We start from the raw sequence: 26,290 nt of genomic DNA on the forward strand, positions 1-26,290 counted from the left end.
AAATGAATGTGTACAGTTAATTTCCGAAAGTAGTGAAGCTGTGACAATAGCCCATTTTGTCACAACTACTGAGTTGACCTCAGGCAGTCTAGTGCTGCAGACAGTCCTGCTACCTCAGTGTAGGTAGGCAGGTCTTCCCTGCACTTGAGGCACTGATTAGAATTTCGTTCCCACTCTCGGACACAATCCACACACCCCACCAGGCTCCGACAGCAGGATGTAAACATGGGCCGAGTCATGGTAGCTGGAAAAAGAAATACAGGTATGTAAAAATAATGTACTGATTAGCATGAAGGGATCTGGATGAGAATAGAGTCCTTTCAAGGCATTTCAAACTAGACAACTGGACTTATTTTGTCTTGGCTGTTTCACTTCTTATCCAAGTAGTTTCATCAATTCATGCAGACAAGACTTCCCAATCAACATATATGAAGCAACTTGAATAGCCTGGTGTGTTTTCAATTCTTTGTTTTCCTTTTTCTCCTAAATTCATAATTTCAAGACAAAACATTGATACTGCTACATTTGATGTTATGCCAACCAGTAATATTCAAACATGCAGAATGGAAGCAGTACCTCTGCAGACCAAACATATGAAGGCTTGTTTAAATTCCAGCCACACTGGAGACAGGTTGCGGCTGAGGGTCACAAGGGTATCAATATTCCGTGTGACTTCCCCCAGCCCTTGGGATGCCTCCAGCAGTTCCTCCACTTGGTCCTGCAGCCTCTGGACGTCTTCATTTCTGCATTTGTCACATTAAGCATATTGTTATTAAATTTAAAAAAATTCAAGCCATTTGAGAAATTAGTATACTGTGTATAATTTATCTGAGAATGATTGTATTGTAAAAGTTTGAACGATGACAAGGAAAAATTAAATAAAATGGAGAAGCTATGATTCATAGTTTAACTTGATAGTGGTCTGGACCAGACCTCAAAGGAAACGCACAATGGCATGATGTGAACATGTAAAGTCAACATTATGAGTGCTTTGGCCAACTAGATACTCCACACACCGGACCTTGCTGGTGTCTGGGGCGGGCAACCACTGGTCCACAGTGGGCAAGCCACTGAAAAGTACAATGTCAACCCCCAAAAACCCAAACCAACCTTTCACAAGCAAATCTTGTGTTTGTATCTAAACAATACCTGTGGCTGGAATGCCGCCTGCGCCACTGCTGGAAAGTGCTAGTCTTGATGTCAAAAATTTTCGTGCACTTTGCTTCCAGTACATTGATCCTTCAAAGAAGAAATGCAGAAAAAAAAGACAGACAAAAGAGAGAAGTTAACAAAAGTAAAGAGTAATGTAGGCCTAAGCCTCTACTTTCTGACCATGTGATGTTATGCTATTTTTTCGTATGCATTTGTGTAGGCTAAATATAAATTAAATAATAAAATATTTATTTACCTGTTGTCCCTTTCCGATTCGACAATTTTCATTGCCGGCGGTGTCAGTGAGGGTGTAGTCCTCATCGTCTGCCATGGCAACCTTTAGTTGTGTATGATGATGGACACAGTTGCCTCCGCCTCCGTAAACCGCACCATGACCACTCTCCTTGAAAGTAGTTCCCCTCCACCACGTCGGACACATGAATGGCCCTGTAATGAATGAAGCAAACCAAGCTACATAACTGCATTCATTTGGTCAAACAACCCAGCGTGTGAGCCCATGTAAAACTCTAAATGCACCATGCTTCTGTCTTTAGTAATATGTTGTTTACATCCACTATGCTGTTTGCTTAAAATTAGATTGTAAATTATTAACTTGAGCGGTATTAACCATTACCACCATAACTTTAAGCTGCCATATGTCCCTACCTGTGAAATGACCTTGGAGTGGAAACCGATCTTGTCAGCACGCTCATGTTTGCAGTGACTGGTGGGCCACTCCGAAAGGCAAATTGGCGAGATGAGCCTGCGGCTGGTGCATGGGCTGGTGCTGGCCCCATCTCTTGGGTCTGCCCAGCTTCTCCATGGACCTCATAGTGGTCATGGTCACGCAGGTCCAGGGAGCTGAAACTACCATCCTCAACAGGGAAAATGGCAACATTTGCTGCATCCGTCAGGTACATACTGGGCATGTTGACCTACAGAAAGAATGCAGTCGTTAGTTAGGTGGGCAAAAAACAAATCCAAACAAAACAAAAAACACTGGACCAAGAAAAACTATCTCCAAAATGGAGACCTGCGGCACCTCTGGAGCACCATTTGGCGCAAGCGCGCAAAAAAACCTTTATGTAAGAACAGACCCCAGTGCGTGTGCTTTTAAACAAATTTTGGCGGTGAAACATTTTGCTGTGGGCAGTTTTGTAATAAAACTTTTCATATACAATCAAGACTCTGCGCTGAGCTTTTTCTTCATCTTCAACACATCATTGCTGCTCAGGATACTACACAGGATAACAAAAACTAACAAAAAACCTACCTGGAAAATGCGTGCAATTCTTTCTACACGCATATCATCCAGTCTGAGAGTAATCCTCTGGTTTCCCTATACAGCACGAAAGTCTCCATTCTTTCCCAAAGGATAATGCTGCTGATGCTGCAATTGTTGGCGGTACCGAGAGCGATGGGTGGGTGATGCTAGAAGTTCACCTGCTCGTCAGTCACTGACGTAAAACGTTTTGGCGGTTTGCTGCCTCCGGAAACGGATGTGGAAAAAAGCGGGAAAAACGCAACGTAAAACGTCAGATGAAGAAGTAGTAATATAGAAGACGATAGGACAGGACAATTCAAGGTCGTAGTTGATGCAATGTCGGAGTCTAGGCTGTCACCCTACGGCGAAATAATTCAAAACATGATGCAAAATGGGCATTCTGATGATGATATTTCAAATTATCTTCGCTTTGAATGTGGAGTTAACAAAGGCGTATCCATATCTAACATCCGAAAATTTTGCGCCCTAAATGGAATAAGGAGAGGACGGGTGCAGGATTCCAAACTGGAGTGCGAGATTGCTAAAGCAATAAATGAGGTAAGCAACCAGTTTATAAATATTCATTGATGTGGTTTGGGTTGTAGCTGAGTAAATAATTGAATATAATGTTTTTTGGTGAACCTTCTCAAAATGTGGATATTATCTCTGTTATTACTTTTGGGTTATTTCTGTGTGTTTTTTTTAGCCCAGAAGTTCATATTTGTCTGTATATGGTTCCAGTTACCTGTTGTAGCGAGGGGTCATTAATTAGTGGCGCACACATCCGAGGCATATGTGACAAAGCTGTGTATTCCCGGCAAAAGCCGGACGGCTTCTGATGAGGTTAGACGTGTGTTGATGTTCTCTCTCCTAATTTTTGTTCTAGCGGCCATAAAATATTGTTAGGCTCTTCTGTTGTGTAAGGGAACGTTGGTGAGGAATCTGGGGTAACACGGGGGGATTTGAGTGGGGGAATGTCAGGTTCAAGCTAAGGAAGTAAACAGTGGAAAACAGCCAACTCTCTGTCGTTCTTTTAGATAGAAACCCACAGTGAGTTACAGGCGTAACATAACATCTTCAAGACTTCATAAAAACTTAAGGAACAGATACTTATGGTTTTTGAGTGAATTTCGATCCGAGTTTTGATCGGTAAAACTTACGTTTTAAAACGATTTTCTGACAGTTACAGCCATTGTTAGGGAGACGCCAGCGTGTCGTCATTTGTTATGGTCACGTGGTACAAGACCGCTGCTTGTTGGCAAGAACCAGCAGTAACATAACGGCTTGCTACGAGAACGGTATCGGGTTTGAAACAAATACGTAAAGTTATCGCTTTTCATGAATGAAATTGCACATGTATTTACCACAATGGTAATATCGTGTGTGGTTGTTGGTTGTACGAAGCGTTTTGAGAAGGTATCAGGCTTGAAATTTCACCGAATACCGATTTCAGGAGAGAGAAGATGGCGGTGGCTTCAGCCATCAACAGGAAAGCAGCAGAGATCGTATTTGTGGCTCCCACTTTTCTTCAGGTAAACTATTCAACAGTTTAGCATGTTTAGTACGTCCAACTTTGAGTTTATTTACCAAAAGATATTGATTTAGTGTCGCATCCTTCGCGTGAAGCGATCTCTACACTTTCGGTTTGGTTCAGTGTTGTCATGTGTTACCGATCGCTTTTTCGGCGATGAAAGTATACTAAAGTCGAATGAAGCATATTCAATAACATCTCCTTAAGCCAGCAGCCTCATATTTGTAACCATATTTGTTTCTGTATGCGTCTAGAGATAGTTTTTTTAGAATTGTCCTATTTTCGATCACCAATGCTGTGGGTCTGTTACTGTTACATAGAAGCCATACTGCAGACAAAAAATACAGCAACTTCTTGGCGTTTCTTTGACATCTTGTTGAAGATTAACAGAAGATATATTATTTTTGATTCATAATTATATATTTTTGGGTGGGTGAACTGCCCAGCGGTGTCAATCAAGTAAAAATAAATGTCCGTGAAGGAAATGTCCGGCCACAATGAAGGATCGTCAACCCACTCAGTCTTCAAATTGTAGGGATCTGACAAGGTTTTACTGTTTCCCTGATAGCTCAGCTTACTCACGTATATTTGTCGGGCCTCAGGTGATAAGGATTGAGCATAATCGGACAATTTCACGGAAGGATAGTTCGCAGTGTTATCATCAGCCATTGTTCCTCTTGCCAACCAGCGCGGTAATCACGTGACTTCGTGACGTCACTGTTTGTAAACACTGGCGTTTGGCCTGCTGCAGGAGAGAGAGAGAAGCTGCACCGCTGCCTGTGTGTGTGTCGCTGTTTTCTGACCCGTGCCCATGGGCGTAACGGACGCGGGGTACGCGTGGGACATGTCCCCCGCACTTTCCACATCTGTCCCCTCTGTCCCCCGCACTTTTTTCAGCCGTTACAACAGCTAAACTTATTAGCATCCAGTAACGTGTTTTCCCGAGCCGTCTGTGAATGCACCATGAGCGCATGCTAACGCAGGTGTTCCACAGGAGACGTACTGAGCAGAGTCAGGGAGGAGATGGATCAGAGGCCAGCAGCAGGGACAAGGATGTAGGGTCTTTACAGGTAAAGAGAGATTATAACTTCCTGAAAATAAGATATCTATTGCAAGGAGAAACCAGGCAGTACTGATCATTTCATGTTCAGTGTTTGGCACCTTTGGCTACTCGTCCTGTAGATGTTCAAGGGACATTGTTGTCAACTCAACTAGAGTTTGGCCACTAAAACTTTAGATTTTATAGTTTAAAGTTTTATACTTTATAAAGTTTTATACTTTATAGTTTAAAGAACTAGCCTAGTTGGTCCCCTGGTATTGTACTGTGGCTGTTAGGGATTATGTGGTTCTTTAGCCACTAAGGACAGTGCAATTAAATGTAAGAGAATGATAAATCGCTCTGAAAAATTTGTCCCCCTCACTTCTGAGATGGTGGTTACGCCCATGCCCGTGCCTCTCTGTTATAGAGAATAAACATGCCGATCCTGTGGAGTGTGAGCAATCATTTTAAGTCCGCTACAGGTTGACCAGATGGCCCACCGCATTTGGCTCTTTTTTTAGTGTCTAGAAAGTATTCAGTGCTCTATCACAGTGTTGGATGTTGGAAATAAATGGCCTAGAGCAATTACCATAATACATTACTTTTGCTGTAATGCAGTAACGTGAAACGAACTAGCAGGTGGCTGGGGTTAAAGATTAGCCTCTACATTGGCACATCAGTCTTGAGGACCAGAGGACCAGAGAGAGAGTTATTTAACCATTTATTTCTTCTGCTTTAAGCTGGTTGTCTCATAGATGATGATGGTGCTAAGGACACATGGAATAAATTGAGACAATAAATATCAAAAGTAGGTGTTATCAAACACATCAAAACACAATAAGTGAAGAGTCCGCCTTAACTCGCTCAAAAATGCATCCGAAGTATCAACCAGCAGGAACTCAGCAGAGTAGTGCAGGTGTTACGCTTCTTAAAAGAAGGATGTCTTCTAAGGTGTAACAAATTTATTGTGATTCAAATCCTGCACAGAAACATATTAAACATATCAGTAACAGCTGATGGACAGCGTTGACAGAACAGCTGATGGACAGCGTTGACAGAACAGCTGATGGACAGCGTTGACAGAACAGCTGATGGACAGCGTTGACAGAACAGCTGATGGACAGCGTTGTCAGAACAGCTGATGGACAGCGTTGACAGAACAGCTGATCAGCTTATTCTGTGCCTTGCACAATCACTGCCTGCAATATTCTACACTTCAAAGCGGCCGCGCCCCCTGATGGCCATTCTCTGTAACTGCACAGACTTAACTGACTGCCGCAGGAGCAGATTGAGAAATAGTCCTGTAATGTAAGTGATGGGGGATACAATATTTGCAATGGGGTATCTGTGTCAATATTATTCTATTTCATCTGACTACAATATTCAGACAATGTTACTCCATCACTTAACTATAAAAGTAAATGTAAAACTTTATAGTCCAGCCTGACAGACCTATAAGGGCCACACAGGGCTGAGTCTTATCACCTCAGGTGACTCCTGTTTGGGTAATGAACATCAACCCCCACCCACCTGGGCCTGGGCAGGTGGAAGTATTTCCTACAACATGATTGTGTTTCTCGATTTTAACTGATTTGTTAATTGGAATGCATGTTCTTCTTCAATTTAAGACAGGAGCACAGTATGGAAGGCGAATGATGACTGGTTACCTGTCTTCAAAAGGAATCCAAGCATCTGAGGGACGTGTTGGTAGTGTCTTGAGACAAGTTAACCAACCATATCATGCTGATCGTTGTCTGGTAGGTGTTATGAAACACTAGTGCATAGTGCAGATAGCCACTGTGAAATTACCATAACTTTTTGCCTTTTGTTGTTTTTTGCCTAATTACAGAGATTGAGGAACCTGAATCCAGTGCCGTACAGTGCTGAATACATGGGTCACAAACTGCACTTGGATCAAAATGAAAAGCTGGTGATGTTTGGGGTGACACATGTCCTCGCTGTAGATGGTTTCTCCAGCAAAATTGTCAGCCATTCAACAATGCCTGTCAAAAACAACCTGACAATATATCAAGAGGTGTTCAGGTAACTTTGTGGGCTTTCTATTTCATCATTTAGTTTTACATTATAGGCACTGTCCAACTACATCTACATCATCCTTCCCGACCAAGGACGACCTAATTATGTCTTCCTGTAATTCTACAATTCTGCAGTTTCATTTAGCAGATGCTTTTGTCCAAAGCGACGTACAACACAAGCAAGAATTTAGACTTAAAGGAGAACTCGGCCAAATGTCATGTCAGCCTCCACAGCTTAGGGTCGACTCGACTATCATAGGCTATCTGTTGAGCGACTATCAAACAAAAAATAGTCGCCGAGAGGCTAAACAGGGGAAAAACTTTACCTGCTGGATGCACTGGCTGATCATTTAAGACACTTCTCCATGTACTGCTTTTGCTTATTTGTTGCTGCTAAAAACACAATTAGAATATTCCCACAATCTTTAAAAACAGAGCCATAATGTCTTGAGATCATGCAGTCAGCAAAAGTGCGACTTCCCCCTTCACCCTCTCAGTTCCCCCCCATTCACCGAGTGAACAGGTAATTTAAAAACTCAGCTGATTTGTCATGTGACCTAACTCCCCCTGTGACCATGGCAACCCACCAAAAATATACCAACTGGTGCCTACACTGTCCTATCCATCCTTGGTCATAGACTATCCATTAGTCGGGTCTTCCCGGAAAGTCAGTGTAAACAGACGCTTCTCCCAGAAACAGCTGTAACGCAGCTCTATCTCTCTTTTGTGGAGTTCGTCAATGCTGAGGTTCATGAGGTTAGGAGCTGGTGAATGTTCTGAAGCATGTGTTGTAATATTTTGAATATAATAGAGGCCACACTCGCAGTTAGAGAAAATTGGACCCCATCACTTTCCATGCATAGCGCCAATGAAGTGTGGTTAGCAACGAAATAGTTGAGCCATCTAGTGGCAGAAGAAGTGCCGCCCACACCCAGTTTTTTTTTTTGTTTTTGGTTTGTTTTTTGTTGTTGCTTTTTTCTTCGTATGATGAAAACAAACTAATAACAAGTAACAATCTCAGCATCTGGGATTCAACAGTCTCAGTATCACTACTTACAATGACTTTGAACATACTTTTTCAGTGCTAAATAATCATTAACTGCTGGGTCTTGGACCATCTAACTTATTCTACCCCACAGGTCAAAGAGGAGAAGAGTCAGGTTATGTGCCCAGGCGTTCTCTGAACAATTCAGTCTTCAGTTGTGTCTTAAAAGTAGAAAGGAACTCAGCAGAATGCAGAGAGTTTGGTAGTTTGTTCCATCATTTGGGATCAACAGAAGAGAAGAGTCTGGCAAGAGATTTAGAGCCGTGACCTAGACACCTGAAGTACCTCAAGTAGGTTGTTGTTCCGCAGATGTTCAGAGACTTTGTTAAATACTGAGCGCTCCAGTGTTTTTGACAGGAATGGTAGAAGTGAGACTGTCCTGTAGTTTTCAACCTGGGCGGGGTTGAGATGAGGCTTTTTGAGCAGTGGGGTGACACGGCCTTTCTTAAAAGTAGCAACAAAATGCCAGTCACCCGGGCGGAATTCGAGAGGATCGAGAGGACTTGTTTCGAGCTCAGAAGAAGTCTGGAGAACTCATTCTCGCTCAGAGGAGCAAAAGAGCAGAGTGAAGCAGAAGTGGTGGGTTTGAGCTGACTGGACTGGTCAGGTTTGGAGAACTGGTTGCTGATTGCAGCCATCTTTTTAGTGGAAAAAGGAGGCAAACATGTCTAGGGTCAGCGCAGTGGATGGCTGAGCAGCTGGAGGAGAAAGCAGGGAGTTAAACGCCACAAACAGTTTTCTGGAATCAGAAGCAGCACAGATCTTGTTCTGATAGAAGACTTTTGTAGCGGACTGCAAGCAAGAGGTAAGGGAAGCAAGTTTCCTTTACCTCTTGCTGTAAGATGATCCCGTGGTCTGTGTGTGTGTTAAAAGCAAATTTGTTCCTATAATCGGTTACGAAAAAGGTCAGAGCCAGCTATTGTAGAGTGGGTAAAATAAAGCTGCCCTCCACTACTAATTTAATTTTAACGTGTTCTATTTTATTTTTTTATCTGCAAAGTGCAAAAATGTATATTACATGCAGTGTGCCACACACATACACATAGACCAAAAGAAACAGTTGCACTACACTTGCGTATTCTTGTTCTTAGAATGCGAGACTTACCTTCTCCTTGTGCACACACAGTGCAGCAAACGCCCCCTCTGCTGGTAGGTGATGCACACTGCTAGAAAACTACATTTTCTGCCAGTTAATCTCTTGTCATCACAGAAAACATACAGAAAAATAGCAACACACACTGAACATGAGCTGTAAATAAAATGCTAATTACACATGTAAATTGTAGTAGATCTAATTAATCCACTAATGGCTCTGTATGCCACACTATCATAAAAATTTAACTTGTCCAATACATACGTAAGCTCCTCGTGTGGGGGGAGCTGACTCTGAGTGAAGCCTTGCTGAATTTTGACATGGAATGGAATCTAGCCAATCATGAAGGGAGATGGAGAACAAGGATGTTGAGTAACTTGCTAACTGTGACACCTGTGTTGTTGTTTTCAGAAATGCGGTCCTGCAGTACGGCATGTGGGACCAGATCCGTGTAGACCACGGAAAAGAGTTCTACTTGACCCTCTTCATGCAGGAGAAACTGGCAAGCCACAGAAATAACACAGTGAGGCAGCCATATTTGCAAACGGCGTCAACACAGGTGAGTTGCCAAATTGGCCTCTTCAGCAGATTAGAAGCTGGGATAAAGAAAATATTGACGAAAACAGCCTGATTATATTTATGTGTATGTCTCTGTTGTATCTTGAGCAGCGATGATGTGTTGAGGATGAAGAAAAAGCTCTGTGCACACAGTATTGATTGTATATAAAAAGGTTTATTACAAAAAGGCATGTGTCAATCAGGCACTCACGCCTGATTGGTCTGCCTGAGAGAGGACTCAAAGGCAGTGTGAATCACTGTAACCAGTAACTTTAACTACCCACTTGGAAAACCTATCATTAGATTTACGATAATCAGGAAACATCCTATGGCCATCAATCACATTTAATCTAAAGATGACCTAAATAGGGAACAGGCACAGCCATTTCAACATTGACTCCAGTCACATCTATCCTAAAGATGACCTTGTCATAATCAAGACAAGACCATATTGCAGGTATCAACAGGTGCCTCAGTTAAATCAGGCATTCAGATACCACACCTCGTTACCCAATCACTCATCTGCTATCTGATACTGATGTCTCTGACAAGAGCAACATGATATGGTATCCATAAGAACTGTGCCATGGCTGGAGCTGATGGTCATCGTGAACTCAAGCAAACTACTCCTCTCTGGAAAACTGCTAGCCATTTCCTCATCACTCTAAAACATGCGGTAATAGTCAAGCTAATGTAAAAATACAGAGCAAACTTTAGGGGGAAAAAGGAGTGACTTTAATGGTTAATTATCATTAGGATCAAGGCAGCTTATGCTGTTGTGTTCAGTTCCCCTCTTTCTTCTGCTTGGGAATCCTACTTACCATGTGTAAAAACCACCAAATGAATCAACTTAAATAATGGCAGGGGCCACAATTTTTCTTAGACATTGACAGAGGGCCACATAGGACTGCACTCTTAACCAGATATGAAAACTGCTGTTTTAATTATGTTTGTATATGTTTATTGACCAAACATATAGTGCACAGTAATTTGGCATATTCCATACTCAAATGCATGTATGACAGTTGTATTCCTTTTTGATAAATACGAATAGAAAAGGTTTGAAATAAACAAAATAGAATGACTCATTGTGATTTGTCTGACTCCAAAACATAATTCTCTACACATTGTGCCGAGCTTGAAAAAACAGATGAGAGAGAGAGAGAGAGAGAGAGAGAGAGAAAAAAAAAACCTGGACCCTGGAACACACTACTTTCTCAATCACGTTTTCTCTTTCCTCCGCTCATATCCATGGCACAACATCTCTTCCTCATTAGTTGGGACGACTGATGAAGAGGGATAGTTGGAACTGCACTGTAGTGGCCAGGTGTGTCAGTACAACTGATTCAGATTCAAGATTCAAATAACTTTATTTATCCCCTAGGGGCAATTCAGTTTGAAGACATGGGTTGCAGCAGGACAGGACATTAAACACACATTCCACATACTTGGATCTGTCAAAGGTCAAGTGAAGGGTCCAGCAATAAAGTGCAACAATGACAAGTGCACAATATCCATACATACCTAGAATGCATTAAAAACTACAAAACAACACTGTCACTGTCATTTAAAAGCCTGATGGCAGAAGGAATAAAAGAGTTGGCATATCTGCGTATCTCAGCACCACAGAGGACACATTTTTATAATTTTCAAAAATTAATCTGAGGGCCACTTCAAGTGAGGGCATGAGCCGTGTGCGGCCCCTGGACTGCCGGTTGCCCATCCTATTCGACTTCAATATCAGCTGCAAGTAATGACAGTCATAACTGAAAGTAAATTTAACTTTTTGTTTTTGCTCTGTTGAAATTCCAGAATCATATTGTTGAAAGGATGTGGGCAGAAGTCAACAACAGAGTGAACTACCCACTGAAAACGGCTCTCCTCCAGCTCGTAGACCAGGAGGAACTTGACATGGAGGACAACGTGACACGATACTGTGTCTCCACACTCACATGTCAGGTAGCAGAGCTTGGACTTGGTCGGATGGTGCAGTCCTGGAATGCACACAGGATCCAAGGTTATACTGATTTATACATTTTCTTTCAAGCCTACAATGTACTTCTACATTATAAACATAGCAGTGTGTAAAATTACAAGGCTGTGGTTCATATCCCATTGCTCTTGGTATAATTGATGTTTGCCATCCCTGTCGGCATTATAGTCAATGTTCTGATATGTATTAATTGATTCCAGAAATTTACCTGTGTATGTGTGTAAGTGTCTGTCTGCTGACTATGTCTGTTATCTAGTGGAACAAATATTTCTCGACCTGTCAGACTCTACAATGAATAGAGTTGTTTTTTTTTTTTTAAACAGATAATTTAGTTACCTCCTTGTATTGAACACTGAAGCCAAAAATACTTGGACTACTTTTCAGTGTAACTTATTGATAAGAATATTAAGGTAAACAAAATATATGTTAGTTTTAGTAGAAATATACTAACAGCTCACTTGAATAAGCATGCTTTAACAACTCCCTTGGAATTAACAATAGCTGGTTTTACATGGAACCTTCCATTCTCATTGGAATTGATTTAGAAGCTGTAACCAAATAAAAATTTTACATATACACCTCAATTAGAATAAACAGAAAAAATGAATGGAATTCCATTCGGTTTCACAAGGGGGGGAATATTCCTTTCCCCAAAGCGATCAAATGAAATCTTTTTTCATGTAAACAGTGAAAAGTGAAGTTGTCAGGCCGTATTCTGTCTGCATATGCTCTGCTATGGAGCCCTCCACATCGCCTTTGGTGGGGATGTGTTGAGGTTGATTCTCTGTGGATACGACACAGAGCACAGGCAGTTACACGTCTGTATAACGGCTGTTCTGATTATGTACGGTAGCTGCTCATGTAAACACCAAATTGGAATAGATCCTGTCATGTGTAAATAGTTGATCAGAGATTGTCAGTTTGGAATGATTTTAATTGCAGTGAGAAAAAGTTTGCATGCAAACAAGGCTATTGAGGTGGATTGATATGCATGATGGTGATATGCTAATTACCCAAACCTAATCCTGTGATGATTTGTGTTTCTATCTGCTTATTTTAGGAAAAGGTTTTCCAAATCAACTGGCTCTGGGTGGATGCCCAAAGAAACTGCCGGCAGATTGTTTGCCAGAGGCTGCAGAAGCTGCACAAGCTTACCGCCAGGAAGTGGGGTCATCGCTGACGCAAGTCTCCCTTTTTGGGAGAAACCCATTCTCCACAGCTGAACAACAAACAGCAGCTGAAAATGAATTTGCACAGCAATACTTGGACATTTCTGTGCTCTACGACAATGCTGTGAACAACAATCCGACCAGTTATCAAAGCGGGATCAAGGACCTCATCAACATTGTAAAGAGATATGTGTAGAGAGATCTGAAACGTCACCAACATTTTTGTAACATAATGTTCTTCATATATTTTTCTTTTTCTGACTTTGTTTTTGTTATTCTTGTATTAAAGACTGTTGTTTTTTCACCAGGCTTTAGTCTCATCTTTGCTTTATCTAGCTTCCTCAATATGTCATGTTATGTCATGTATGATGCTGTATAAAATTCATCACATATATAAGATTAATCGCATATAATACGACAATAATAATGATAAAAACATTTATTTGCCTTTCTAGTCACCCAAAGTGGCCTTACACAGTTAAATATATACACAGATACATAAAGCGCTGTTGAAACCATTACTAATACACTGGTAACACAAAATTAAAACATGTTTAAAACAGGGGAGAGTGAAGTTATGACCATGACTGCTGAAAGAGGTAGGTTCTGAGGTGGGTTTTGAATGTTGGGAGAGAGTTCCAAAGCTTTGGGGCTGAGCCACTGATAACAAGACCTCAGTTTTGTTTCCTTTGAGCTTGAGGAAATTCTGGAAACAGGCGATGAGGGAGTTAGGAGGGAGTGGGGCTGTGGGGTCAGAGGAGATGTAAAGTTGTGTGTCATCTGATAGATATAATATATTTATTATATCACATACTAAAGTATATCACATATAAGATGAAACCCCATTTGTATTTATGCTCTCCCAATGAATAAAACAAAAGTACAGAAGTACTCCTGTAAACCAAACCAAAGCAACTGGATCTGCCTATCCCAGATCTCCCCCCATTAAACATTCACCATCGACAAACAGCGCAGAATCCACATTCACTAGACTGTTATGTTTGCATGAGTTTATATTATTGTGCATTTTAAAAATGAGTTTGACTTTCTAGTTACGTTGAGCAGGTATCAACTTTTGAGTGACCATTATGAAACTCTGGGCTTCTTTCCCCCACCTCACTCCTAATTGGACAGGCTTTTTCAAGATATAAGGCCTAAATTAAAGCAAATAACAACAGCAACATAATAATAATAATAATGATAATAATGATAATATTAATAATAAACACGTATTTGCCACCTTTAATGAATGTGGCACATTTACTGGATATTAAAAACATGGTGGTGTGTTGTTTTAACTGGGTAGGGGTATCTCGAAACTAAAGCCTTTTTTTGAGCGCACACCCTGCCATTAACCCAGATCACATTAACCCAGATCAATGTATTAATTGCCTGATAGGGGATGGTTGGTGGCAACATTAAGGAATGGCGACACCTGCTGGTCATTTTATATACCTACTTTCAGCGCGCCTCTTCGGCCTCCTCTTGGGTGTTTAATCCGATAGATAGGCTATCTTTCGCTCATTCAATCAATAAATAGCCTACTATCGTGCAAACTCTGTACTGTGTACACGACTTGCTTTGATTTAGAATTAGGGGAAGTGCAGTGGGGGCAGGCAATACAAAGAAAGTCAGTCTGTCTATGCCTGCGAGCGCAAGAGCTTTATTGTGATGGACAGGAGCTTTATTGTGCACCGGTGGGCTCCGAAGCCCCGCCCACCAATAAAACGAAATATGGAGTCGTATTTTCATTTTGGGGGTGAAAACGAAAAAACGAAAAAACAAACCGTTTCCTGGTTTTTTGTTTTTTTGGTCAAAACGAAAAAACGAAAAAACGAACCGTTTCCTGTTTTTTTGTTTTTTGCTCAAAACGAAAAAACGAAAAAACGGCTTGTTTTTTTGTTTCTGCTTGTGTGTTTTACAGCCGGGAATCAAACGGATAAAACGTACCTTGTCCCTGCAGAAGTAGAAGGAAATAATTTTGTCTGTGTCCTCACCAAGTTATATTTCTCCAGAAACCAATCCCTTAAAAATGTTCTAATTGGAAAAGAGACAAAATAAATCACTTTGATCAAAATCAGAGATGGAGACAAAGTTGCTTCATTCTTTCTGACTCGACACAAACTGACCCACATGTTGAAGCAGCTACTATCTACCATCAGATACATCATTTATTTGATCTCATCTGATGATATCTCTTGTTTCCAATAATCTGTCACCCATCCAAGATCCAACTACAGTGAAGATAGAAAGACAATACAAACTTGACATTAAGTCCAACAGAGATACTGTAAGGGTTCTTTAAGATGTTCTGTCACTGCAATGAATGCGATGTGTGTGGAATTTTCAGCAATGTCATTCCTTAGTGTTCATTTTAAATCATGTGTTTTAACAGTTGATGAGGCAATAAAAAGCCATTTTTGTTGTTAAATTTAAACATGAAGACAACATGGAAACAACTCATAACTTCACACATATAATAGGAATATAAAGACACCAAAGCACAACAGTTCATGTAGTTCTACAAAGAAGTCCACATCATTTTGTTGACAAATTTAAACAGTCAAATGTTTTTTATCAAGTGATAATAGTTGGGAGACATCAAATTTTACTGATCTGTCAAACCTCAAACACTGATGCAATGGCGAGAAATGACTGTAAATTGTTGTTGAAAATAATTTTCAGAGGCCTCAACATCATTATTGGTGGATTATTTTTTCCATTTCGATGGGCCAAAAATTAAACATGTCGCCTCTGTTTAAACTATTTGATCATCTGGCTCAGTTTCTAAATAAGTCTCTGAGTGGCTTCGATCCTCTTTTCTGTTCTGATTTGCTTTTTCAGTTCTCAACAGACAAATATTTGCCCTGGAGGTCTGTAAAGTTCTGTCTTGGAACCTCTTCAGTTTAACATATATGTGCTTCTGCTTGGTGATGGTGTCAGAAAACATTCATATGCTGACGACACACAGTTGTACATGTTACTCTCCTCCAGTGATCTTAAGTCAGAGAGTGAATGAGATCATCATCAGAGACAAACACTCTGTTAGTCAGAGCTGTGAGAGGAAGGAGGAAAGGATGAAGGGAGGAGCTAAACTGGGACTCAAGTACAGAAAAGACACAAACTTTCACAGTGGAGTTTGATCCAAGAACAGACAGATTGTCTTCATCTTCAAGATGCTGTCAGTGAACTTCAGTCTGTTTGTCACTTTGTTTGTGCTCACAATAAGAGGTAGGTGACATATTTAACATGGACAGAGGTCAGAGCTTATAAATCACAAAGTTCTATCTATTAACAGCTGCTGATTGTCCTCCATTAATCACTCATCTTTATTGATTCGTGTCTTTCTCTGCATGTTGTGTTCTTCTCCAGAGTGTAAAGGAGAAGACAAAGTGATGCAGCCATCAGGAGATGTCATTGCTGCTGAAGGAGACACAGTTACACTGGATTGTTCTTTTGAGACGAGTTCCACAGCACAACCTACTTTATTCTGGTACAAACAAGAAGTGAATGACTTTCCAAAGTACATGCTGAAAACTTACTCAAATGCTGTGGAAAACACTCCAGAGTTCCAGGAGGACAGATTTCATAGTGGAATCCAGGAAACGTCAGTTCCTCTGACCATCCAGAAGCTTCATCTGTCAGACTCTGCTGTGTACTACTGTGCTCTGAGGCCCACAGTGACAGGAAACAGTAAAACTCTGTACAAAAACCTTTGGAGCAAAGACATCAGAAAACTTCACAATATCCACTAGAGGGAGACACACTCAATTCCATTTCTGTGATATGTTTTGATTCTGATTTGTTGACATCATCTCCATATTTAAGGCTGCACAGTGAAGTAGTGGTTAGCACTTTCGCCTTGCAGCAAGAAGATCCCTGGTTCAAATCCCGGGGTGGGCCTGGGATCTTTCTGCATGGAGTTTGCATGTTCTCCCTGTGCATGCGTGGGTTTTCTCCGACTTCCTCCCACAGTCCAAAAATATGATGAGGTTAATTGATTACTCTAAATTGCCCGTAGGTGTGAATGTGAGTGTGATTGTTTGTCTGTATTTGTATCCCTGTGACAGACTGGCGACCTGTCCCAGGTGTCCCCTCGCTTGGAAAATCCAAACTGAATCTCCATGTAATCTCCTATCTCCATGTTAGGAGATACATTAGAATCAGTTTGGCATTGGGCGAATTGAATCGCGTTTCCCTCCCGGGAAATTTTGGTACGACCAATCATAGCACGGGAGGCGGAAGTTAATGCTGCATCGTCAGCAACTTTTACACATAAGCACCGACTTGGTTTGGCTCCGATTTAAAGTTATTCCTAACACCGCTAATCGTTTGGAAGGAGTCTTTTGTTGCGTAGCCTTTTCAAAAATAAGTGTTCTGCTTGAGAGTACCCCATGCATTCGTAGATTTTTGTGACAAAAACGGCAGTAATCATTCACCGCGACGTTTTCTCGGCTGCATGCCATTGTTGTTTGGACTACATGGACTTCAAGGTCGATTTGTTTGTGCGTCACATCCGTGTTACGCTGATTGGTTCTTTCTCATTCAAGCTGCATTCGTTAGCCCTTCCTTTTTGAAATCGTCTCCGATCATCACAATGCCAGACTGCCTTTATTTGTATTTATATTAATACATAAATAAAGTCAGTCTGGATTTTCCAGGCAAGGTGTCCCCTGCCTTCGCCCGAGTCAGCTGGGATAGGCTCCAGCACCCCCTGCGACCCTAGTGAGGATAAAGCGGTGTATAGAGAATGGATGAATCTCCATATTTATCTTCTCTGTGAGTTCCTACCATTGTCATTGTTATCATATGTGCACAGAGAGATAGGTTCGGGGAAATTCTATTTCTTGATGGTGCTGGACTGTAAGACTCCAAACCAAATCAGTGGTTGAAATCACTCAAAGACCATCAAAGTGCCACCATTCTACCGTCAGATATTGTTATCAGTTCAACTGAAACAAGTCCAAATTGTTCTCCATGTTCCCAGAACAGAGAGAAACCCTTTTGGTGGTCCAGCTTCATTCCAGTGTGACCTGATTTGATCAAAAGATGACGTGAAGCATTGTAAGCGATCTTTGATCAGACATTTCTCGAAGGCACCGACAATCTCACTGGTTCAGCTCAACTTTGGCAGAAAAAAAAATTCAAGAAAAGCTTTCTCTGGTTCTTCCCACTGGTGTTCAATTCAGCCAATCAGATCACTTCAATATACAAAAAAAGAAATGATTGAGGAAATCAAACCACAGTGTGACTGATGAATGTGTTGCAGTGGAAGAACATTGTTCATCTGATGTGTGTCTGACTTTAATAACTCCAAAGACATGTTGCTTTACCTCTTTTTCTTTTCATCTCACTTCATAGGTGAGTTTATGAACACATGAATTTCTCTTTAACCTGCTGTGTTCATGTTCACAGTTGAAATCACTCAATATTCTGTCTTTGTCATCAAGTTGTGTACAATCTAGTTGTGATCTGAGCTCCAGTTGAGCTGTTTGTGTCCACAGAGTAACACTGTACAGGTGACATTTTCCACTGTCTTCTCCTCTCAGCCTCATGGACAATGTGAGTCTGATGGCTTCATTTTCTCTACTTTTTCCAGGACTAAAAGCTGAAGACACAATCTCTCCTGAACAAAATGAAGTCAGTGGAACAGAAGGAGAATCTGTCACACTCACATGTAACTATCAGACAGGGTATGAATATCCTGCCCTTAACTGGTACAAACATCATTCTGACCTTCAGGCTCCTCAGTTCATACTCAGGAAAGGAGCAAAGTGGAACTCAGGTGAATATATTCCTGATCAGCGATATGGATCCCAAACAACAGATACATCAACTACATTGACCATCAATCAGCTAACCCTGGCAGACACAGCTCTCTACTACTGTGCTCTCGAGATACAGTGATACAAAGTGTAGCAGAGGCTGTACAAAAATCTGAACACAGATATGAGACTCCTCTTCAAAGAGGAGGGAAGTGGTATTGAGAGCACAGCTTCATATCAGATGGATTGAGGTAAATTCCTGTTTTCTCACAGTCACTGTGGTTACAGCTGCTGATGAAACACTGTGGGAGGATTGACAGGAGCAGCAGATCCACATCAACCAAAATCACACCACAGGAAAGTTCAAACACAACATAGAAAATAAAAGAAAAGGGAAAGATTGACAAAAACCAATAATGAGAAAAAAATCATATTATATCTGAATAAGATTCACCAGGATAATTGTTGGTAAATTTTGAGCTTTTTGGGTCATATCAGACATTGTGTTAAGAGGATAGCAAACACTGCACATCATCACAAACACACCATCTCCCCTGTGCATGGTGGTGGCAGCATCATGTTGTGAGAATGCTTCTCAGCAGCAGGTTCATAATGCCTCATGAAGGTAAGAAGAGTAAAATGAAAACAGTAAAGTGAAGGGAAATTCTCATGAACACCCAGCAACCTGGTTGTGATTCTGCTGAGTACCACAGCTCACAGAAACATGAAACACCAAACTCAGCCTGACATACAAGTTTGATTTGACTTAACTGTCATGTAAAAGCAGCTCTCTGCAAATGTTGGATTGAAACATTGACCTGCCTTGAAACTAACTGTAAGGATCATTCCAGAATTGGAGGACATTTTACATCCCACACATCAAATTTCAAATAATCCATGTACAAAATACTAAAACATGCAGTTGTTGTGGAAATGTACTTGTCTTGAGACCAAATCTTAAAAAAAACTCTGAGAAAAGAATGTTTGAAAATATTTTATAAAATATCAAAGAAGTCTGGAGTCCCTCCTAAAAATCAACTTTTCTCTTGTCCCACCCTGCTGATGACCAACGTGAATCTCAACTAAAACAGTTAAAATGAAATTTAAATTTAGTTCTGGGAGAAATATTTTCATTAACATATTTGAAACAATTATTATTCTGCATGGAATGTGTGTCCCGCAGAACCTTTTTAGCTGGCAGAAGAAGAAAAAGAAAACAGTAAATTACTTGATTGATATCACCAAACAGTTTTCCTAAACAATAGATACAACAAAGCTATGTCCTCTCTTCTATTTTTCATATTTTCATGACATTATCAGCCTTTACTGAATGTTTTACTCTACCTCATACATCCCTATTATGCATATTATCAGGATAAAACTAATTCTTTTTATTTTTTCTTGACTTTTTTCCATCAATGAGTTCGTCCTCTTGCTCAGCAGTAACAGCTAGTTAATAATGTTTAACTTCTACTCTCAAGAAAAAGTTAACAATAGCATGGATTAGCAACTCTGTTACTGTGATTAGGTCAAGGTCAGCAAACAACAAATAAAACATGTAACAAAAATGTTGCCATTGATGGTTAACCTGAGCCATTCAAGCCTTTGATAGTTTATTACCTATTATTGATGAATATGCAGCAGAACAAAGTCAAAGAGAAGGTGTATTTTTCAGAAATTTTAAAGCCCAAATGTCCTCCAATTCTGGAATAACCCATAAACCAATGAGTGTAACAGAGAACTCAAGAGTCTCATGAAACAAGGGGTTGGACATCAACACACTCCATCATACAGTGACTTCATGAGGAGGAGGGTCTTCCTGTACAGATGTTGGAGCCCAGCTGTCTCCATCACAAACTCTGCAGACTCCACAAAGTTCAGTTTGAGGATCACTGAGTGATTTGGTTAGAACATGATGCTCTTCATTCCAGTGCTGCTCCTTCAAATATTCACTGGTAAGTCACATTTTAACTCATCTCTTTCAGTCTGTTTGTCATTTTATTTCTGTTCACAATAAGAGGTAGGTGACATATTTAACATGAACAGAGTTTCACTGAGAAAAACTAGTAGATCACAAAGTTCCATCTATTCTACATGGAATAAAACTCTTTACAGCTGCTGATTGCTCTCATTTAATCAATCATCTTAATTGATTCATGTCTTTCTCTGCATATTGTGTTCTTTTCCAGAGTGTAAAGGAGAAGACAAAGTGATGCAGCCATCAGGAGATGTCATTGCTGCTGAAGGAGACACAGTTACACTGGACTGTACTTTTGAAACAACTGCTTCAAATCCTAATTTGTTCTGGTACAAACAAGAAGTAAATAGCTTTCCTGTGTACATTTTAAGACGTGATATTTATGGAACTGGAGAAAATGCTGCAGAGTTCCAGAAAGACAGATTTGATGCTAAAATCAACAAACCATCAGTTCCTCTGAAGATCCAGAAGCTTCAGCTGTCAGACTCTGCTGTGTACTACTGTGCTCTGAGGCCCACAGTGACAGGAAACAGTAAAACTCTGTACAAAAACCTTTGGAGCAAAGACAACAGAAAACTCCACAACATCCACTAGAGGGAGACACACTCTGTTAAAGCTCTGATTTGTGACTTGTTGGAATGATGACAAAGACAACAGAGAAATGAAGCAGTAAAGATCAGAGACAGAGCTGCTGTGGAAACACAAAACACATTAATTGGCTGAATGGAGTCAAAAAATGATGTCAAGAAGTAATGGCCCCGCCCACTGAACTTCAGCTCATCCACTCACATTATTTCTTCCTCATTGTGCTGCAGTGGAAGAACATTGTTCATCTGATGTGTGTCTGACTTTAATAACTCCAAAGACATGTTGCTTTACCTCTTTTTGTTTTCATCTCACTTCATAGGTGAGTTTATGAACACATGAATTTCTCTTGAACCTGCTGTGTTCATGTTCACAGTTGAAATCACTCAATATTCTGTTTTTGTCATCAAGTTGTGTACAATCTAGTTGTGATCTGAGCTCCAGTTGAGCTGTTTGTGTCCACAGAGTAACACTGTACAGGTGACATTTTCCACTGTCTTCTCCTCTCAGCCTCATGGACAATGTGAGTCTGATGGCTTCATTTTCTCTACTTTTTCCAGGACTAAAAGCTGAAGACACAATCTCTCCTGAACAAGATGAAGTCAGTGGAACAGAAGGAGAATCTGTCACACTCACATGTAACTATCAGACAGGGTATGAATATCCTGCCCTTAACTGGTACAAACATCATTCTGACCTTCAGGCTCCTCAGTTTATACTCTGGAAAGGCGGAAAAAGAAACACAGATGAACATATTCCAGATAAGCGATATCGATCCCAAACAACAGCTACATCAACTACATTGACCATCAATCAGCTAACCCTGGCAGACACAGCTCTCTACTACTGTGCTCTAGAGACACAGTGATACAAAGTGTAGCAGAGGCTGTACAAAAACCTGAACACAGATATGAGACTCCTCTTCAAAGAGGAGGGAAGTGGTATTGAGAGCACAGCTTCATATCAGATGGATTGAGGTAAATTCCTGTTTTCTCACAGTCACTGTGGTTACAGCTGCTGATGAAACACTGTGGGAGGATTGACAGGAGCAGCAGATCCACATCAACCAAAATCACACCACAGGAAAGTTCAAACACAACATAGAAAATAAAAGAAAAGGGAAAGATTGACAAAAACCAATAATGAGAAAAAATCATATTATATCTGAATAAGATTCACCAGGATAATTGTTGGTAAATTTTGAGCTTTTTGGGTCATATCAGACATTGCGTTCAGAGGATAGCAAACACTGCAGATCATCACAAACACACCATCTCCTCTGTGCATGGTGGTGGCAGCATCATGTTGTGAGAATGCTTCTCAGCAGCAGGTTCATAATGCCTCATGAAGGTAAGAAGAGTAAAATGAAAACAGTAAAGTGAAGGGAAATTCTCATGAACACCCAGCAACCTGGTTGTGATTCTGCTGAGTACCACAGCTCACAGAAACATGAAACACCAAACTCAGCCTGACATACAAGTTTGATTTGACTTAACTGTCATGTAAAAGCAGCTCTCTGCAAATGTTGGATTGAAACATTGACCTGCCTTGAAACTAACTGTAAGGATCATTCCAGAATTGGAGGACATTTTACATCCCACACATCAAATTTCAAATAATCCATGTACAAAATACTAAAACATGCAGTTGTTGTGTAAATGTACTTGTCCGGAGACCAAATCTTTAAAAAAAACTAGGAGAAAAGAATGTTTGAAAATATTTTATAAAATATCAAAGAAGTCTGGAGTCCCTCCTAAAAATCAACTTTTCTCTTGTCCCACCCTGCTGATGACCAACGTGAATCTCAACTAAAACAGTTAAAATGAAATTTAAATTTAGTTCTGGGAGAATTATTTTCATGAACATAATATTTTAAACAATTATTATTCTGCATGGAATGTGTGTCCCGCAGAACCTTTTTAGCTGGCAGAAGAATAAAAAGAAAACAGTAAATTACTTGAATTGATATCACCAAACAGTTTTCCTAAACAATAGATACAACAAAGCTATGTCCTCTCTTCTATTTTTCATATTTTCATGACATTATCAGCCTTTACTGAATGTTTTACTCTACCTCATACATCCCTGTTATGCATATTATCAGGATAAAACTAATTCTTTTTACAGTTTTATTTGCTTTTTTTTCATCAATGAGTTTGTCCTCTTGCTCAGCAGTAACAGCTAGTTAATAATGTTTAACTTCTACTCTCAAGAAAAAGTGAACAATAGCATGGATTAGCAACTCTGTTACTGTGATTAGGTCAGGGTTAGCAAACAACAAATAAAACATGCAACAAAAATGTTGCCATTGATGGTTAAGCTGAGCCATTCAAGCCTTTGACAGTTTATTACCTATTATTGATAAATATGCAGCAGAACATAGTAAAAGAGAAGGTGTATTTTTCAGAAATTTAAAAGCCCAAATGTCCTTCAATTCTTGAATGACCCAAAAATCAATGAGTGTAACAGAGAAATCGAGAGTCTCATGAAACAAGGGGTTGGACATCAACACACTCCATCATACAGTGACTTCATGAGGAGGAGGGTCTTCCTGTACAGATGTTGGAGCCCAGCTGTCTCCATCACAAACTCTGCAGACTCCACAAAGTTCAGTTTGAGGATCACTGAGTGTTTTTGGTTAGAACATGATGCTCTTCATTCCAGTGCTGCTCCTTCATATATTCACTGGTAAGTCACATTTTAACTCGTCTCTTTCAGCCTGTTTGTCATTTTATTTCTGTTCACAATAAGAGGTAGATGACATATTTAACATGAACAGAGTTTCACTGAGAAAAACTAGTAGATCACAAAGTTCCATCTATTCTACATGGAATAAAACTCTTAACAGCTGCTGATTGCTCTCATTTAATCAATCATCTTAATTGATTCATGTCTTTCTCTGCATATTGTGTTCTTTTCCAGAGTGTAAAGGAGAAGACAAAGTGATGCAGCCATCAGGAGATGTCATTGCTGCTGAAGGAGACACAGTTACACTGGATTGTACTTTTGAAACAACTGCTTCAAATCCTAATTTGTTCTGGTACAAACAAGAAGTAAATAGCTTTCCTGTGTACATTTTAAGACGTGATATTTATGGAACTGGAGAAAATGCTGCAGAGTTCCAGAAAGACAGATTTGATGCTAAAATCAACAAGCCATCAGTTCCTCTGAAGATCCAGAAGCTTCATCTGTCAGACTCTGCTGTGTACTACTGTGCTCTGAGGCCCACAGTGACAGGAAACAGTAAAACTCTGTACAAAAACCTTTGGAGCAAAGACAACAGAAAACTCCACAACATCCACTAGAGGGAGACACACTCTGTTAAAGCTCTGATTTGTGACTTGTTGGACTGATGACAAAGACAACAGAGAAATGAAGCAGTAAAGAGATGCTGCAGAGTATTTGAGGGGAAAAACTTTACCCACATCAGAACTGTTCATTAAAAATTTCAGCACTGAACATTTTGTCCATGATGATACTTTTTCAAAGTACAGCAACATAATGTACAGTAAAATTCATTTTAATCGTTTCTTCATTGCTGTTATTTTCTTGTCATCCTGCTCCTCATCTTGTCAGTGGTGAATCCAGCCACCATTTACCATCAGATCAATCATTCCAGTGGTCTCATCTGATCATATCTGTTGTTTCCAATGGATCTTATGTTGTCATCTATCTTGGATCCAAATACAATGAAGAAGATCAGACAAAACAAACTGACATTAACTCCAACACAGACATTGCAATGGGTCTTCAAAAGTTATTTCAGCAAATGAATGAAATGTGAATCCACTGAGGAATGAGCCTCATGTGTTGTTAAATCTCAACATGAAGACACCATGGAAGCACCCATAAACACCAGTTTATATGGTCCTACAAATACGTCCACATCACCATTGTGGCATGTCTAAACAGGAAAACACTGAACCGTCACATTAGGATACCTGGGATACATCAGATTTTAAAGATCTGTGAGACTTCTGAAGTTCATGGAATGGGAGCAAAGATTGGTCTTTCTTGAAGACAATATCGACACATTCATATATGTAAACACCTACATGAACATTGGCCCCAGAGGTCAGAATCTTTTATCCTGGAACCTCTTCAGTTTCACATATGCATGTTTCTGTTTGGTGATGTTCTCAGCAAATATGTAGACAACACACAGTTGTACATGTTACTCTCCTCCAGTGATTTAAAGTTAGTGAGTGAATGAGGTCATCAGCAGAGACAAACACTCTGTTAGTCAGAGCTGTGAGAGGAAGGAGGAAAGGATGAAGGGAGGAGCTAAACTGGGACTCAAGTACAGAAAAGACACAAACTTTCACAGTGGAGTTTGATCCAAGAACAGACAGATTGTCTTCATCTTCAAGATGCTGTCAGTGAACTTCAGTCTGTTTGTCACTTTGTTTGTGCTCACAATAAGAGGTAGGTGACAGATTTAACATGAACAGAATTTCACTGAGAAAACCTAGTGGATCAAAAAGTTCCGTCTATCCTACATGGAATAAAACTGCTTCCAGCTGCTGATTGATCTCATTTAGTTCTTTGTCTTCATTGATTCATGTCTTTCTCTGCATGTTCTGTTCTTGTCCAGAGTGTAAAGGAGAAGACAAAGTGATGCAGCCATCAGGAGATGTCATTGCTGCTGAAGGAGACACAGTTACACTGGATTGTACTTTTGAGAGCAGCGATCCAAGTCCAAGTTTGTTCTGGTATAAACAGGAAGTACGTAGCATTCCAAAATACATTTTAAGACGTGGTGGTTATGGAAATGATAATGCCCAAGAGTTCAACAAGGACAGATTTGATGCTGAATTCAACAAGCCATCAGTTCCTCTGAAGATCCAGAAGCTTCATCTGTCAGACTCTGCTGTGTACTACTGTGCTCTGCAGCCCACAGTGACAGGAAACAGTAAAACTCTGTACAAAAACCTTTGGAGCAAAGACAACAGAAAACTCCACAACATCCACTAGAGGGAGACACACTCTGTTAAAGCTCTGATTTGTGACTTGTTGAACTGATGACAAAGACAACAGAGAAATGAAGCAGCAAAGATCAGAGACAGAGCTGCTGTGGAAACA

General features: G+C 40.3%; 1 protein-coding gene and 1 long non-coding RNA gene across 5 annotated transcripts in view; one reads left to right on the forward strand and one right to left on the reverse strand.

The window, feature by feature from the left end:
* Positions 1-26,290, reverse strand: part of LOC127535604 (uncharacterized) — a 171,447-nt gene that overhangs the window by 21,762 nt on the left and 123,395 nt on the right. The window lies entirely within an intron of this gene.
* Positions 3,472-13,131, forward strand: LOC127535549 (uncharacterized). Of its 2 annotated transcripts, none has more exons than XM_051953868.1 (6): positions 3,472-3,948; positions 6,615-6,743; positions 6,836-7,029; positions 9,572-9,719; positions 11,531-11,735; positions 12,772-13,131. In XM_051953868.1, exons 1-6 carry the CDS (start codon positions 3,880-3,882, stop codon positions 13,074-13,076), a joined length of 1,050 nt encoding a protein of 349 aa, XP_051809828.1. In that variant the 5' UTR covers positions 3,472-3,879; the 3' UTR covers positions 13,077-13,131. The 2 variants fall into 2 exon arrangements, with proteins under 2 accessions (XP_051809828.1, XP_051809827.1); XM_051953867.1 differs by lacking the exon at positions 3,472-3,948 and adding an exon at positions 4,904-5,017 and having other exon boundaries at positions 12,772-13,113.

This window comes from Acanthochromis polyacanthus, chromosome 9, assembly GCF_021347895.1.
Source record: "Acanthochromis polyacanthus isolate Apoly-LR-REF ecotype Palm Island chromosome 9, KAUST_Apoly_ChrSc, whole genome shotgun sequence".
Lineage (NCBI taxonomy): Eukaryota > Metazoa > Chordata > Actinopteri > Pomacentridae > Acanthochromis > Acanthochromis polyacanthus.

Coding starts and splice junctions, on each gene's coding strand:
- LOC127535549 (XM_051953867.1), top strand. CDS start 4,904: ATGCACCATGAGCGCATGCTAACGCAGGTGTTCCACAGGAGACGTACT. Junction 7,030..9,571: donor ATATATCAAGAGGTGTTCAG/GTAACTTTGTGG, acceptor TGTTGTTTTCAG/AAATGCGGTCCTGCAGTACG. Junction 11,736..12,771: donor GAATGCACACAGGATCCAAG/GTTATACTGATT, acceptor TGCTTATTTTAG/GAAAAGGTTTTCCAAATCAA.